The 15,975-nt window shown below is 44.5% G+C and overlaps 1 protein-coding gene across 2 annotated transcripts in view; it reads right to left on the reverse strand.

Moving 5' to 3' along the window:
- Nucleotides 1–15,975, reverse strand: part of LOC126354599 (myrosinase 1-like) — a 148,301-nt gene that overhangs the window by 102,556 nt on the left and 29,770 nt on the right. For both annotated transcript variants that reach the window (XM_050004354.1, XM_050004363.1), the window contains exon 2: nucleotides 647–843. In XM_050004354.1, the coding sequence (XP_049860311.1) occupies nucleotides 647–773 (127 nt within the window). In that variant the 5' untranslated portion in view covers nucleotides 774–843. The remainder of the gene's footprint in view (nucleotides 1–646; nucleotides 844–15,975) is intronic.

The following is a 15,975-nucleotide window of genomic DNA, read 5'->3' on the forward strand; positions in this document are numbered from 1 at the left end:
TCTGGTTTATTCATTGTCCACCCGTCTCTTTCCCAAAGAGTAAGACGTATTTAGAAAATGGCTTACCCAACATGGCTGAGAGTGGTCAAGGCGATGGAGCAATGGTGTACGCAGTTACTCACGGACTGAATGAGGCTTCCTCGAACTTTTTCATTCGTCCATATTCATTATTTCCTCTCGTTTCTGTTTTCACAGGCTTTGACTTTTTAAGAATGAGGCAACACACTTCGAATATTTTAATGAAGTTTTATCATTTTTCACGTGAGAAATAGTCGTTCAGTGTGATTCTTAGTTCTGTAAATCTCATGTAGATGGAACGAAGGAAGATCCGTTCAGTTTTTTTCTCAAGCCCATAGATTTTTAATCAAGAGATTAAATGTTGCATCTAAATGAGAGATATATTGTAAGAAAGAAAAGTCAAAAGTGATTTGTTTCTTAATAACTATTTTCATTGAGCGGAGCAGGAAAACAGAAATGTAGATCAGAGCAACAGGTAGGAAAATAGAAACTACTTTCTCAAAAACCCATTACGTTGCACTTAGTGAAGTACGCTTGTAAGGCAGAATTGAAAAGTGTGACACTGGCAGGACTTTTACAAAAGCTTCAGAAGACTGATGTCTTCTGGGTCAGGGTCCAGACAACTCACCGTCTGCATTCCATCCACCTTCTACCTGGTAGGCGGCAGTGGCTGCTCCTAACATGAAGCCCGGAGGGAAGCAGCGCTCTGCCGCGACTGATGAAGTCGCTGCCGATGGAGCTTTCTTCGTAGCCATATTCTCACGTCACACAACGCAGCAGTCCTGCTGTCTCCGCACGCCACAATAACTAGTCGACGGACGTATCCTGCAAGATCAAAAACGAGAAAAAGTCATGTAACCAATACGGAAGACGCAAACTGCTGAATGTGCTTGGTATAGCAGAAAACATGGAGTACCACGACTCTCACTTTTGAAATGAAAGTGAAGAATTGTACCACTAAGGTTACCAGAAAAGCAAGCTGCCGCAGAAGCGGAAACAAACACAGTGACCTGATAAAATTTATTGCTGTAGGTGCAGCAACTGCAGGCTGCTCTTCAGTTTATTCAACAACGACACTGAGCCACTTGTTGTGGCGTAAGATTAACTTTTGTATTCCTGCGTCCCTAATGGTAGGTAACGAGACAAATGTATGAAAGTCGTCTGCATTATCTATGGTACAGTGATTTCTTTAGAAGTAAGGATACATGAAAGTTCTTGGGAACATGAAGAGTGGTAGAAGACGAATAGTCACATCTCACCCTCCCAGAGCAAACGCATACAAGTATTTGGATGCGAGTTGTTGATCAGCGCGGCACCAGCACTGAGAATGCTGCGTCTCTTGATTTGAATGGCACATCACAGCCCCTGTTCAAAAATAGTTCAAATGGCTCTGAGCACTTTGAGACTTACCATCTAAGGTCATCAGTGACATAGACTTAGAACTACTTAAACCTAACTAACCTAATGACATCACACACATCTATGCCCGAGGCAGGATTCGAACCTGCGACGGTAGCAGCAGCGCCTAGAACCGCTCGCCCACAGCGGCCGGCACACAGTCCCTATGTGAATGGCTTCTGAGTTCTTTGGTAATAAAAACTGCTTCACGAGGTCGTCACCAATGAATGACGGGGCATCAGTGCTCCCCTTTGACGACTTTGAAAAATCTGCACCAACACGAGGTTCACCTATATATTGTTGTTCTGTTTATAAAAGGGAAAAAAAAATGGAAATGAGTGTTTGGCGTCATTGGCTTGGAGGCCCCTTACGGGGCAGGTCCGGCCGCCTTGGCGCAGGTCTTGTTACATTTGACGTCACATTGGGCGACCGGCGCGTCGGATGGAGATGAATGCAAACATAACACCCAATTCCTTAGCGGAGAAAATCCCACACCCAGCCGGGAATCGAAGCCTGGCCCACAGGACGGCAATCCGTCGCGCTGACCACTCAGCTATCGGAGTGGACTGTTTGTACAAGGAGAACCCCCATAAATAGATTCTCATTTCACAACTCCCGCGGATATACACTTAGGTGAAAAAAGACATGCGATACCTCCTAATATCGTGTCTGACATTCTTTTTCCTTGTGTAGTGCAACAACTCGACGTGGCATGGACTCAAAAGGTTGTGGGAAGCCATGCTTCCTCTGTAGCCGTCCGTAATTGCGAAAGTGTTGTCGGTGCAGGATTTTGCACACGAACTGACCTCCTGATTATCTCTCATAGATGTTCCATGGGATTCATGTCGGGCGATCTGAGTGGCCAAATCATTCGCTCGAATTGTCCAAAATGTCCTTCAAACCAGTCGCAAACAATTGTAGCCCGCTGACATGGCGCATTGTCATCCATAGTCATTCAATCGTTGTTTGGTAACATGAAGTGTGCGAATGTCTAAAAATTGTCTCCAAGTAGCCGAACATAACCATTTCCAGTCAAAGAATGGTTCAGTTGGACCAGAGGACCCAGTCCATTTCCCTTCCATGTAAACACAGTCCACACCATTATGGAGCCGCTACCAACTTGCGCAGTACCCTGTTGACAATTTGGACCCATGACTTCGTGGTGTCTGCGGCACACTGAAACCCTACTATCAGCTCTTACTTAGTGAAATCGGTACTGATCTGGCTAAAGCACACTTTTCCAGTTGTCTAGGGTCCAACCGATAAGGTCACGTGCCAAGAAAAGGCGGTGCAGACGATGTCGTGCTGTGGCACTTGTGTCGGCCATCTACTGCCATAACCCGTTAACGCCAAGTTTCGCCGCGCTGTCCTAGCGGATACGTTCGTCGTGTGTCCCACATTGATTTCTGCGGATATTTCACGCAGTGTTGCTTGTCTGTCATCACTGACAGCTCTACGCAAACACATCTGCTGTCGATCAAGTAAAGGCCGTCCGCCACTGCGTTGTCCGTGGCGAGAGATAACGCCCATTAAATCCGGTGTTCTCGCTACACTCTTGACACAGCGGGTCTCGGAATATTGTATTTGCTAACAATTTCCTACGTGGAATGTTCCATACGTCTAGCTCCAACTATCATTCCGCATTCAAAGAATTCCCATCGTGCGGCCGTAATCATGTTGGAAACTTTTTCACATGAATCACCTGAGGACAATGATAGCTCCACCAAAGCACTGTCATTTTATACCTTGTGTACGCGATACTATCGCCTTCTGGGTATTTGAATGTGTCCATCCCATGAATTTTGTCTCCACAGTGTACTTACCTCGTGATCGTTGGTTTTCCTATGTTACGCATCAACAGCTTCATATTATACTATCGACAATTTTAAATTTATAGACTAATAAACAAATTTTTTTGGATGGTGTTTGTTTATCATCATTCAGCACAAAGTTCTGTTGGCTACTGTAGGATAACAAAAGAAATTTAACTTCTTGTGGTTCCTGTGCCTCCTACATGCAAGTACTTTACTCTCTATTACTACTCGCAAAACGCAGGCAAAGTAACGTCTTTCTGTTACGCAGTACTGATGCTCTCGAAATCTGCAACCGAACTGCGCCGATCGGCGATGGGTGTCTGGCTAAATTAGCATCGACACGGGGTGCTGCTTGCTGCAGGTGTGGCACTGTCCGTTCTTTCCAGTGGCGCGCGGGCCAACGCCTTCAATGCGGTGCGCTCATCATTGTGCAGTTGATGTTTTAGGACTGTACACAAAATATGAAAAAAATATTCCTGACCTTCAATATGGTGTCTTCAGTGTTTCCATCATACTATATATTAGATTTGTATCATATGAAAATGTTGCTCCCATAACTGTATTTTAAATGTCCTAACTCGCTCAAACCTGTTCTGAACTGCTCACAACCGCTCACCTTCAGCTGATGTGCCTTCATTTAATATGGCGGCTTGCGACAGCATTATAATGGTATGTACCTCAGTGTGAATTACGATGTGTCCTATGAATCAAATGATCACTTTCATAATTATGAATGACGCTACAGGCTAATATTCAGTATGACTGAGAGGATGAAAATACTCATCAGGAACCCTCGCAGATTGGCCCCTATGTTTACAAGCACATCATTTTTAGAATAGAAAGTGACCCAGGTCGACACAGCATTATAAAAGTGAAAAAGAAGTACAAAAACGAGAATCACTACAAGACCAAAATAATATTCACACCACCCGTCCTAAAAGTACCGGGACTAATTTTTTGTACTGGCATACAAGCGCACAAGCGGTGTAAGCGCAGTATGAGCGGTGGCAGCTTGCAACAAGTGTAAACCTGAGTGTTCCACCAGTCAGTCGTGAGCGGGCAGTATTAAGTAGTGGACGTGCGGTCGCAGCGTTTCAACGTTGGGGGTGTCACAAATCAGAAGAGCGCAACGTCTCTAAATCACCTGTTCAAGATACGCTCCAGAATGTTCCGAACAAGGGGAAAGCTTGCGCAAAGCTTGCCCCGCACACCTTGATTCCCGAACAAAAAATACGAAGCGTGGGCTACTGCAGCCATGTGACTGAAAAACCTACCAAATAGTTACATAGTGGAGAAATTCTCAGGAAGGGAAAACGCTTTGTCGACATAACCGACATTCAAGCCGAAGTGAGGGGCGAGCTGGATAACATCTCAACGAAGGACTTTTCGGACAGTTTGACATGACTGTGCAGTTATATGAACGTTGTCCTCAAGTGAGGGAAGCTACAGTAGCACTTACAGGATTGAAAACACCATCTTAAGTTTTCTTTGCTTTTTATTAATCTAGTCACGTCTCTTTTAATTTTAAATCATACATCACCAGTTTCAGAAAGGTTTTTCATCACAGTTTTAGTTAGTTAATTAATTTAAATTGAAACATTTTCTTCAGCATGACAAAAACTACCTATATTGAGGTATTTCAGGCTTGTACACGGACTGTGAAAACTTCAATTGCGTCAGCACACTTTCCGGACAAAACGTCGAAAAGCAGATCGAGCAGTGCTCTCATACCAGGCTTTGCACGTTTAGCCCATAAAATCTATCCTCCACAAAACCTATTATGTCGTAGTGGATAAGAATGGTTCTGAAATACAATAAATGTTAGCAGCGATGGGGATAATTTCTAAAAAAAGAAACCAAGAAGAGATGGATAACACGAAAGAAAGGCGATACAGTACAGTAAATACAAGTAAATAAATCAATACTGAAAGAGACGGATGACTTGAAGCAGATCAACGTAAATCCGAAAGCGCCTGTTTCATCAGAACGTAATTTTACTACGCGAAATTTAGGTTAGAGTAAACAAAGAGCCTTCCTTCTGCAGCAGTAGCTTAGGACTAGATCGAGTACTCGCAAACAATCTTTGGTTTATGAAAAAAAGTGGAGAATTCAACAGAATTATATGATTTAAAAAATGAGACGTTCACTTGCTCACAATGTGCGACACGTACACTAGACAGAGCTTGTAAAGTTACGGCCGTCGCAAGTCGTTCATCTTTTCAAGTATATATACCAGGATCTTCGGACAACAGCTCATCGAGTTGCGAGAACAAGTAAAATTGCCTTTTTGAACTCGACAATGAAGTTTATGTGCATAGTGTTTGAGTCCATGCGAGCACGAAAGCTTTCAGCAACTGTCGTGGGCTGACGTTAGAATATCAATGCGGACGGAATCTTTCTCGCATTTATGGGAATGATAATTAATTTTATGATTGAGAAGGATGCTTATATGTTCATGGTCCAACGTAGACACAGGACTGTTGTGACCAGCAGTTTATTTATATGTTATGGCATGCAGAAATATGAGAACGTTTATTGAGAAGAAAGAAATGAACTATGAATTGTACATTCTAATCCTGCTGATGAAAGTCACGATATGCGCAACATTATGTACGAGAAATTTACAGTCTGAAAAGAAGGAGCAGTATGAATGAAAGCCAAAGGAGCCGAGAGGCTTACAAGGTGAAGATGATTGCCGATATGTCCATTCAGTAACATCGCAGTTGACAGCAGAAAGAATCAGAACCTACAATGGCGATACAGGAACTGGGGCACTGTCGCTCCTTATACTATTGGTTTGTAGCTGTTCTCCTAAGTTGTCCAGTCAATGAGCCTTTCACTTGCTGCTGTATGAAAAATGTCCAACGAGAATCTCAATCCAGGGCTAAACACTGTCGTAAGAATCAACTACTGCCCTCAGCTGAGAAAAGTGGGTGCGATTAGTCTGGTATCGAGTCGGGTGTCCGTTGTGACTTGCGCCAGGCTGAAGAGTTCGCACTGTTTTAAAAATGCAATCTAAGATGAAAAAAAGACGACGACCCACGAAGCAATTCTCCGAATGGGACGGAAAGCAGTAGATGTGATATACATGTACAGACAAACAAATGATTACAGTTTCAGAAAAAATTTGATAACTTGTTCAAGATGCGGGGTTTCACAAATTGAGCAAGTCAATTACCCTTTGATCCAAGCTCCACTTCTGGCCATTACGCAAGCAATTATTCTACTTTGCATTGTCTGACAATTTTTGGATGTCCTCTTGAGGGATATCATGCCAACTTCTATCCAATTGGCGCGTTAGGTAGCCAAAATCCCAACATAGTTGGAATGCTCTGCCTGTAAAATTCCACACTTCTCAATTGGGGGGAAACCTGGCGATATTGTTGGAGAAAGTAGGGTAGAAACTCTCGTTGTCTGTGGGCCGGGATAATCTTACTGAAGTGTAAGCCCCCGATGGTTTGCCACTAAGGGCTACAAAACTGGGCGTAGAATATAGTCGGCGTATCGCTGTGCTGCAGCAGAGCCGCGGATGACAATCAAAGCGGTCCTGCTATGAAAAGAAATGGCACTCCAGACCATCATTCCAAGTTGTCAGGTCATATGGCGGGCAACGTTCAGGTTAATAAAATTTTCTCGGGCTTCCAGCCGCGTCAGGTGGTAAAAATCCCACGAGCTTCCAACAGAGCTCTCCGCGGTCATTGTCAAGTGGTAAGACTGACTGCTGTGTCGCCGTGGCCGCGTCGTTATATAGCCGCACTGTTGACTGTGACGTCACTAGAGCCCTCTTCCTCGCCATATATGATAGTGTTTCATCTCGCGTCCGTCGCGCCCGTTTTAACATCGCGATAGCCGGCTCCCAGGCTGTGCTGACCTGCAAACCGCCGTCTTTGTTGATGGTGTTTCCAGAGGTTTTTATTTCAATAACTTCTTTTATGATGCTACCCCAAAATCCCTTCGTCTTCATGACGACAGATGTTTCGTCGAATAGAATTCGGCATCCATTTTACAAGGCGTGTTCTGCCACGGCAAATTTTTCTGGATAGCGTAGGCGTAAGCACCCATCGTGTTCCGTCCGGTGTTGCTCCACAGTGCGTACCGTTTGGCCTACGTAGTAATAGCCACACTGACATGGTATCTTGTATACTCCAGGCATTATAAGCCCTAGATCGTCCTTCACAGGCGTCATGAGCTGATGAATTTTTTCTGGGGCTTGAACATCGATGGAATGTTATGTCTCTTCAGGAGCCGGCTAATCTTTCCCGAAAGTGTGCCACAGAAAGGCAAAAACACAAGTTTCTTGCTTTCTTCTCCGGTGGTGTTCTCTTGTCTGTTGGTGTGTTTCTTGCGTGTCACACCAGATATAGCCTGTGACACCTGTCCGTGGCTGTACTTTACGGAGGTGGCTCAGTTCTTGTGGCAGAGTTTCCGCGTCTGAGACGACTCTAGCACGATGGACGAGGGTATTCAGAACGCCACGTTTTTGTGCCGGATTGTGGTGGCTGAGAGCGTGCAGATACCGATCTGTGTGTGTCGTTTTCCTGTAGACACTGTGGCTGAGGTGCCCATTGGTTTTCCGTCGAATGAGGACGTCAGGGAGCACCTGACGATGCTGGAAGCCCGAGAAAATTTTATTAATTCATATCGACGCGAAACCATGCATTCATACATGATATTTAGGTTGTCCGGGGAGTCTGTAGACACATCTTAGACCTGGAATCTCACTAACTGAGTCTTCAGTGATGAGTCCCACTTCGAACTGTGTCCCTACGACCAACGACGGCGTGACTGGAGACGCCTCGGACAGCTGTGGGACACTAATCTGACTCTCACATGCCTTGCAGCCCGACGACTGGGAGGGGTGCCATTTCTGCTCGTAGCAGGACCTCTTTGGTTGTTGCCCGCTGCACCCTTATAGTACTGCGTTTCGTCGACGATAGTCCGCGCCCCGCTTTCTTGTCCTTCGTGGCAAACCATCCTGGGCTTACATTTCAGTCAAAGAATGGTCGCTCGTACACGGTGAGAGCTACTACTACTTTTCTTCGTGCTTGGCAAACCCTACATTGACCAGTAAGGTCACCGGATCTCGCGCTAATTGAGAGAGTCTGGAGTAGTATGGGCAGTACGCCCCACAATCTCGTGATTTTGGCTATCCAACGCGCCAATTGGACAGAGTTTGGCATGAGGGCCAGAGGTGGTCCAAAACGTTATTGGCTTCCTCAATTTGTAAAGCACTTTCTCATGAATGAATGATCCAAATTTTCTGAATTTTTTTTACTTTTGTTTGCCTGTACACGTACATCACATCTACCTGTTTCCGTGCCATTTGGATAATTCCTTCGTGCTGCCTCGGTTTTTGCCTTAGAGCATACTAACCGTGCACGTAAGGTAATATTGCAACTGTAACTGAAGAGTTTGAACGACAAAAATAAATTAAATCGTTTTAGATAACGTCCCTCAAATTACTCATTTGTGTGTCTTGTATCACGGTCTAACGGCGACTTAGGCTCCAACTTAGATGCCGCTGTGGAAACTGCACAATCGGTGGCACAAACCGTGGCCAGCACTAGACCGCACAAGCAAGACAGATGCCGGGGCGAGTGTTAGGAGCTCACATGACGCCGTGGCCACTTTTATGAGGCTTTTGCAACATGTGCAGTGGCCAGTGTTCAGGGACCACCAACGGCTTTGTCACTTCACTTTGAATTGTCAGCTAGATTCTGACATCACCTTGACCGATTGTAAAACCTGCCATGGCCAATGGATTTGTATTTCTCCGGTCTGCTGCTTTGCAAGGTTTTGTTATTTCCTTACAATAACTTGGCTTTGAATTCCTGGGCTTTCTGGTTATGCTTTCTTGTGTTGTTTTGTGCTCTCGTGAACTATCACATAGCACGGATAGGTTACGAGCTTTATCTGTTATTGTGCTGTGAATGTGCTTCTGTTTGTGAATAATACAGTCAGTGTGTAGTGCTTTCGTTGCGGACATGGTATCAGTAGATGATGTAGGAATAATATTTTAATACTGTTACTGCGAATGCAACTACTTTAATACAAATTTTTTCACGATACACATTTTGCTTTGTTCAATGAAGACATCACCAGTATTAGGGTTTTTTTGCTTACAATGAGGATGTGGTGTCTTCCTGCACATTCCACTAGAGGTTTCCTCTTTCTCACTGCACTCTGCGTAAAAATTAAAGGAAACAGATGGACCAAAATGACTGGCAACGGGACACACTAAGGCTGACAATGAAGTCTGTTGGTAAGTGATATATTTCGGATGGACAATAACATGGACCATGGCAGCTACTGAATAGACGGGAGCTAGGGGAAGGGCTGTTTTCCCGCTACCCAACGCAGCTGTAGCAAGCATTCCTCTGAGCCGTCTAGTGCCTGTTATACCACGGGCAACACGTGTAGATGGCAGGGTAGCCGACGAGTGCGGTGGGTACGCAATGGACGGACCGGATGCAGTGCATCTAATGACACGCCAGTGCATTGAAGTTAAAATCTTCTGTGTTATTAGGCCGCGTCATGCGTTCTAGCAGTAGTGGACACCAACAGATCCTGAGGAAGATCCCAGCAGAGGGGTCAAAACGTCGAACATTTTAGAAGAAACATGACGCGTCCTAATAACCCAGACGATTTTAACTTCGGTGACAACGGCCACGTAAGCCTGCAGACTTACATAAAACGCCAGTCCAGTGTGGGATAGTAACAACTGGTGAACAGTCGTATACAGTGTGTTCCCGCATGAGCGTGCAAAAATTTAACAGGACATATAAGATGCTGTAGTGAACAATTTGAGGCAGAGAACCTGGGGTCGGAGAAGCCAGCTTAAGCTGGCTAATAGTAATAAAATCACATTACTGTGTACTTTTTATTTACATTAATTATAGTTAACTGCACATACTATCATTGACACAATGAACGTACAGTTTGTGCTGTATCTTACAAAATGTGCTGAAACTGACGGCCATCAACGTCAGAGCAAATATGACATCGGCGAACAAGATTCTGAGGCACCCTGACAAACGTCCCTGCAGTGCTCCGAATCACATCACAGGCAGCTACAATTCTGTCAGATAATTCCTTCTCCGTATCCACTGGCGTCTCATACACAAGTGACTTTAGATATCCCCATAGGAAATAACCAAGGGGATTTAGTTGAGGTGACTTTGCAGGCCATGGAGTAGGACCTCCCCTTCCAAACCAGTGGAGATGGTTGCGGATATCCACACTGAAGTGAGGCGCTGCACCGTCATGTTCTATCCACATCTCACGAACAGCCAAGTGGATAATGTAAATACGATACAACAAAACCATCTTAGGACAAGAAAAGTAAACACAACCTGCAACATGACTTCCCAGTACTCAGGCTCTCCTCCTTGTTTCCTTGCAGAAAATAAAGAATGTACATGTAAATAAACAGCACAGTAGGTGTAAATTTGTAAGCGTTTTTGTTGTAAATAAGCTGGAAAACAGTAATGCTAGACACAGCCGCAGAAAAGTTTACTTCTACCGACCCCAAGTTCCCTGCCTCAAACTGCTCAGTGGAGCATTCTCTATGCCCTGTTACGTTTTTGCACATTATTACGGAAGCACCCTGTATTTCAGTGCTATCATGCCATTAACTAAGGCGTACAGAGGCTTACCTCCCCCATTCCTGCGCCGCGCAGGGTGGTGGCATGGTTTAAGGCGCCATGTCACGGAGTGCGCGGCGCCTTCTTCCGGAGATTCGAGTCCACCCTCAGGCATGGGTGTATGGGTGTGTGTGTTGTCCTTAGCATAAGTTAGTTCAAGTAGTGTGTAAACCTAGAGATCGATGACCTCAGCAGTTTGGTCCCTTAGATAATGCACACACATTTGAACATTTGAACACTGCAGAACACGGGCCACAGAGACTAGCATACTCGAAACATGGGAAACGTTAGCATAGACACGCTGGTGCAGGAGTGTCGACAACGAGATAAGACTACGCATGCTTATCGCTAACCCTATATGGTTCAGTCAGGTATCGGAAATATTTTCTGTTGAAGAATGTTTAAAGTGAATGAATTATGAGCTCCTGTTACGTATGCAATTTATTGTCACCCAGCTATGAACGAATGGGAAACCTGCTATCTGATAATGTGCGTATTTTCGCCTCGGCTATCTGTATCTAGCGCAATACCTATCGCTCACGAACAGCACCGTCTTCCTACCCCACTCCCAAAAGTACCCCCTCTATCCCTCTGACAACTATCTCCCTTTGCCTGATCACCTCATCTCAATCCTATCGAGCACGCCTGGGACCCCATTGAGATCCGACTAATATCTGAGATGTTGGCAGCGACTGAGCGATCATCAGTTAGCAAGGTTCATCAACGGCTTCAGCGCCTCGTGATGTCTGTATGACGATGCTACGCAGCCTCCATCGGGGAACCTCTGCAGCTAATGTAGCTATAGCCAATGTTGCTAACGCAGGCCTATGTGGTGGAGCTCTAATCCGTGATAGCATATTCGAATTTTGGTGGTGGAAGAAATTTTCAGCGCCAGTATTTGGCCCGTAGGGGGGAGGCGAGGTGGTGGCGTGAATTCTGAAGACTGCGCCCATGTCTTTGTCTGCAGTGCCTTATGGAGTGACAGCATGTGTCTCTGTTAAGGGTGAACACATTAAGCTCGGAGGCCTCATTGGTTCTATTCGAAAGGAGTTCAAAATGGTTCAAATGTCTCTGAGCACTATGCGACTTACCTTCTGAGGTCATCAGTCGCCTAGAACTTAGAACTACTTAAACCAAACTAACCTAAGGAAATCACACACATCCATGTCCGAGGCAGGATTCGAACCTGCGACCGGAGCGGTCGCTCGGCGCCTAGAACCGCACGGCCACTCCGGCCGGCTTGAGCGGAATAAGCTGTGTGCTAACGTCAGGTCTCTTCTCACATCTTAACGAAAACGACAACATGCAGTTCAGCCTCCCATTACAATCACGTGCGTGGAAAAAGGTAATTCTTTCCTACTAGTCGGCTAAATAGACAAGGGGCTCCCAGTCTTATGTTTACTTCTCTCTTTCGTCGACTGGTATGCATTAACAAGTAGAGAAGGGGGAAATTCAATACTCTTCTTTGTAGACGATGTTGTTGTTGTCTTCAGTTCTGATACTGGTTTGATGCAGCTCTCCATGCTACTATATCATGTGCAAGTTTCTTCATCTCCCAGTACCTACTACAACCTACATCCTTCTGAATCTGCTTAGTGTAGTCATCTCTTGGTCTCCCTCTACGATTTTTACCCTCCACGCTGCCCCCCCCCCCCCCCCCCCCCCCCAATGCTAAGTTTGTGATCCGTTGATGTATCAAAACATGTCCTACCAACCGATCCCTTCTTCTAGTCAAGTTGTGCCACAAACTTCTCTTCTCCCCAGTCCTATTCAATACTTCCTCATTAGTTACGTGATCTATCCACTTTACCTTCAGCATTCTTCTGTAGCACCACATTTCGAAAGCTTCTATTCTCTTCTTGTCCAAACTAGTTATCGTCCATGTTTCACTTCCATACATGGCTACACTCCATACAAGTAGTTTCAGAAACGACTTCCTGATACATAAATCTATATTCGATGTTAACAAATTTTCTTCAGAAACGCTTTCCTTGCCATTGCCAGTCTACATTTTATATCCTCTCTACTTCGACCATCATCAGTTATTTTACTTCCTAAATAGCAAAACTCCTTTACTACTTTAAGTGTCTCATTTCCTAATCTAATTCCCTCAGCATCACCCGATTTAATTTGACTACATTCAATTATCCTCGTTTTGCTTTTGTTTATGTTCATCTTATATCCTCCTTTCAAGACACTGTCCATTCCGTTCTACTGCTCTTCCAAGTCCTTTGCCGTCTCTGACAGAATTACAATGTCATCGGCGAACCTCAAAGTTTTTACTTCTTCTCCATGAATTTTAATACCTACTCAAAATTTTTCTTTTGTTTCCTTTACTGCTTGCTCAATATACAGATTGAATAACATCGGGGAGAGGCTACAACCCTGTCTCACTCCTTTCCCAACCACTGCTTCCCTTTCATGCCCCTCGACTCTTATGACTGCCATCTGGTTTCTGTACAAATTGTAAATAGCCTTTCGCTCCCTGTATTTTACCCCTGCCACCTTCAGAATTTGAAAGAGAGTATTCCAGTCAACATGGTCAAAAGCTTTCTCTAAGTCTACAAGTGCTAGAAACGTGGGTTTGCCTTTTCTTAATCTTTCTTCTAAGATAAGTCGTAAGGTCAGTATTGCCTCACGTGTTCCAACATTTCTACGGAATCTAAACTGATCGTCCCCGAGGTCCGCATCCACCAGTTTTTCCATTCGTCTGTACAGAATTCGCGTTAGTATTTTGCAGCTGTGACTTATTAAACTGATAGTTCGGTAATTTTCACATCTGTCACAACCTGCTTTCTTTGGGATTGGAATTATAATATTCTTCTTGAAGTCTGAGGGTATTTCGCCTGTTTCATACATCTTGCTCACCAGCTGGTAGAGTTTTGTCATGACTGGCCCTCCCAAGCTCATCAGTAGTTCTAATGGAATGTTGTCTACTCCGGGGGCCTTGTTTCGACTCAGGTCTTTCAGTGCTCTGTCAAACTCTTCCCGCAGTATCGTGTCTCCCATTTCGTCTTCATCTACATCCTCTTCCATTTCCATAATATTGTCCTCAAGCGCATCGCCCTTGTATAGACCCTCTATATACTCCTTCCATCTTTCTGCTTTCCCTTCTTTGCTTAGAACTGGTTTTCCATCTGAGCTCTTGATGTTCATACAAGTGGTTCTCTTATCTCCAAAGGTCTCTTTAATTTTCCTGTAGGCAGTATCTATCTTACCCCTAGTGAGATAAGCTTCTACATCCTTACATTTGTCCTCTAGCCATCCGTGCTTAGCCATTTTGCACTTCCTGTCGATCTCATTTTTGAGACGTTTGTATTCCTTTCTGCCTGCTTCATCTACTGCATTTTTATATTTTCTCCTTTCATCAATTAAATTCAATATTTCTTCTGTTACCCAAGGATTCCTAGCATCCCTCGTCTTTTTACCTACTTTATCCTCTGCTGCCTTCACTACTTCATCCCTCAGAGCTACCCATTCTTCTTCTACTGTGTTTCGTTCCCCCATTCCTGTCAATTGTTCCCTTATGCTCTCCTTGAAACTCTGTACAACCTCTGGTTCTTTCAGTTTATCCAGGTCCCATCTCCTTAAATTCCCACATTTTTGCAGTTTCTTCAGTTTTACTTACAGGTCATAACCAATAGACTGTGGTCAGAGTCCACCTCTGCCCCTGGAAATGTCCTACAATTTAAAACCTGATTCCTAAATCTCTGTCTTACCATTATATAATCTATCTGATACCTCTTAGTATCTCCTGGATTCTTCTATGTATACAACCTTCTTTTATGATTCTTGAACCAAGTGTTGGCTCTGATGAAGATATGCTCTGTGCAAAATTCTACCAGATGGCTTCCTCTTTTAGTTCCTAGCCCCAATCCATAATCACCTACTATGCTTCGTTCTCTCCCTTTTCCTACTGACGAATTCCAGTCACCCATGACTATTAAATTTTCGTCTCCCTTCACTACCTGAATAATTTGTTTTATCTCATCATACATTTCATCAATTTCTTCATCATCTGCAGAGCTAGTTGGCATATAAACTTGTACTACTGTAGTAGGCATGTGCTTCGTATCTATTTTGGCCACAATAATGCGTTCACTATGCTGTTTGTAGTAGCTTACGCGCACTTCTATTTTTTTTATTCATTATTAAACCTACTCCTGCATTACCCCTTGTTCCTCCTGCCACCGAACTTCTCTAATTCCCACTATATCTAACTTTAACCTATCCATTTCCCTTTTGAAATTTTCTAACCTACCTGCCCGATTAACGGATCTGACATTCCACGCTCCGATCCGTAGAACGCCAGTTTTCTTTCTCCTGATAACGACGTCCTCCTGAGTAGTCCCCGCCCGGAGATCCGAATGGGGGACTATTTTACCTCCGGAATATTTTACCCAAGAGGACGCCGTCATCATTTAATCATACAGTAAAGCTGCATGTCCTCGGGAAAAATTACGGCTGTAGTTTCCCCTTGCTTTCAGCCGTTCGCAGTACCAGCACAGCAAGACCGTTTTGGTTAATGTTGTAAGGCCAGATCAGTCAATCATCCAGACTGTTGCCCCTGAAACTACTGAAAAGGCTGCTGCCCCTCTTCAGGAACCACATGTTTGTCTGGCCTCTCAACAGATACCCCTCCGTTGTGGTTGCACCTACGGTACGGCTATCTGTATCGCTGACGCACGCAAGCCTCCCCACCAACGGCAAGGTCCATGGTTCATGGGGGGGGGGGGGGGGGGGGGGGGGGGTTGTAGACGATAATAGTGAATAAATAGTATCTCTGCCAGTTTAAATGATTTTGCCACCCCGTGCGGAATTTCCAAGCGCCATCCCTAACCCTAATCGCATTTTGAGACGTAGTCAACACTTTCCAGAATGCTGTTTATCCATGGCGTCTTATTTTCCACGTATCATACTCACTCATAACTCTTTTTGACGTGAGTACGTCTTTAAGAGTAGAGTCAGGTCTGGAGCACTAGTCAACGAAACAGATGTGAAACGTTTACAGTGTAACATTTTTTAGTTATAACTCCAAAATTACTCTCGCATATTGTATGTCTAAAATCTGTTCACTTTTTCTGCAGAAGGGACCGCGCAGT

Source organism: Schistocerca gregaria, chromosome 1, assembly GCF_023897955.1.
Source record: "Schistocerca gregaria isolate iqSchGreg1 chromosome 1, iqSchGreg1.2, whole genome shotgun sequence".
Lineage (NCBI taxonomy): Eukaryota > Metazoa > Arthropoda > Insecta > Orthoptera > Acrididae > Schistocerca > Schistocerca gregaria.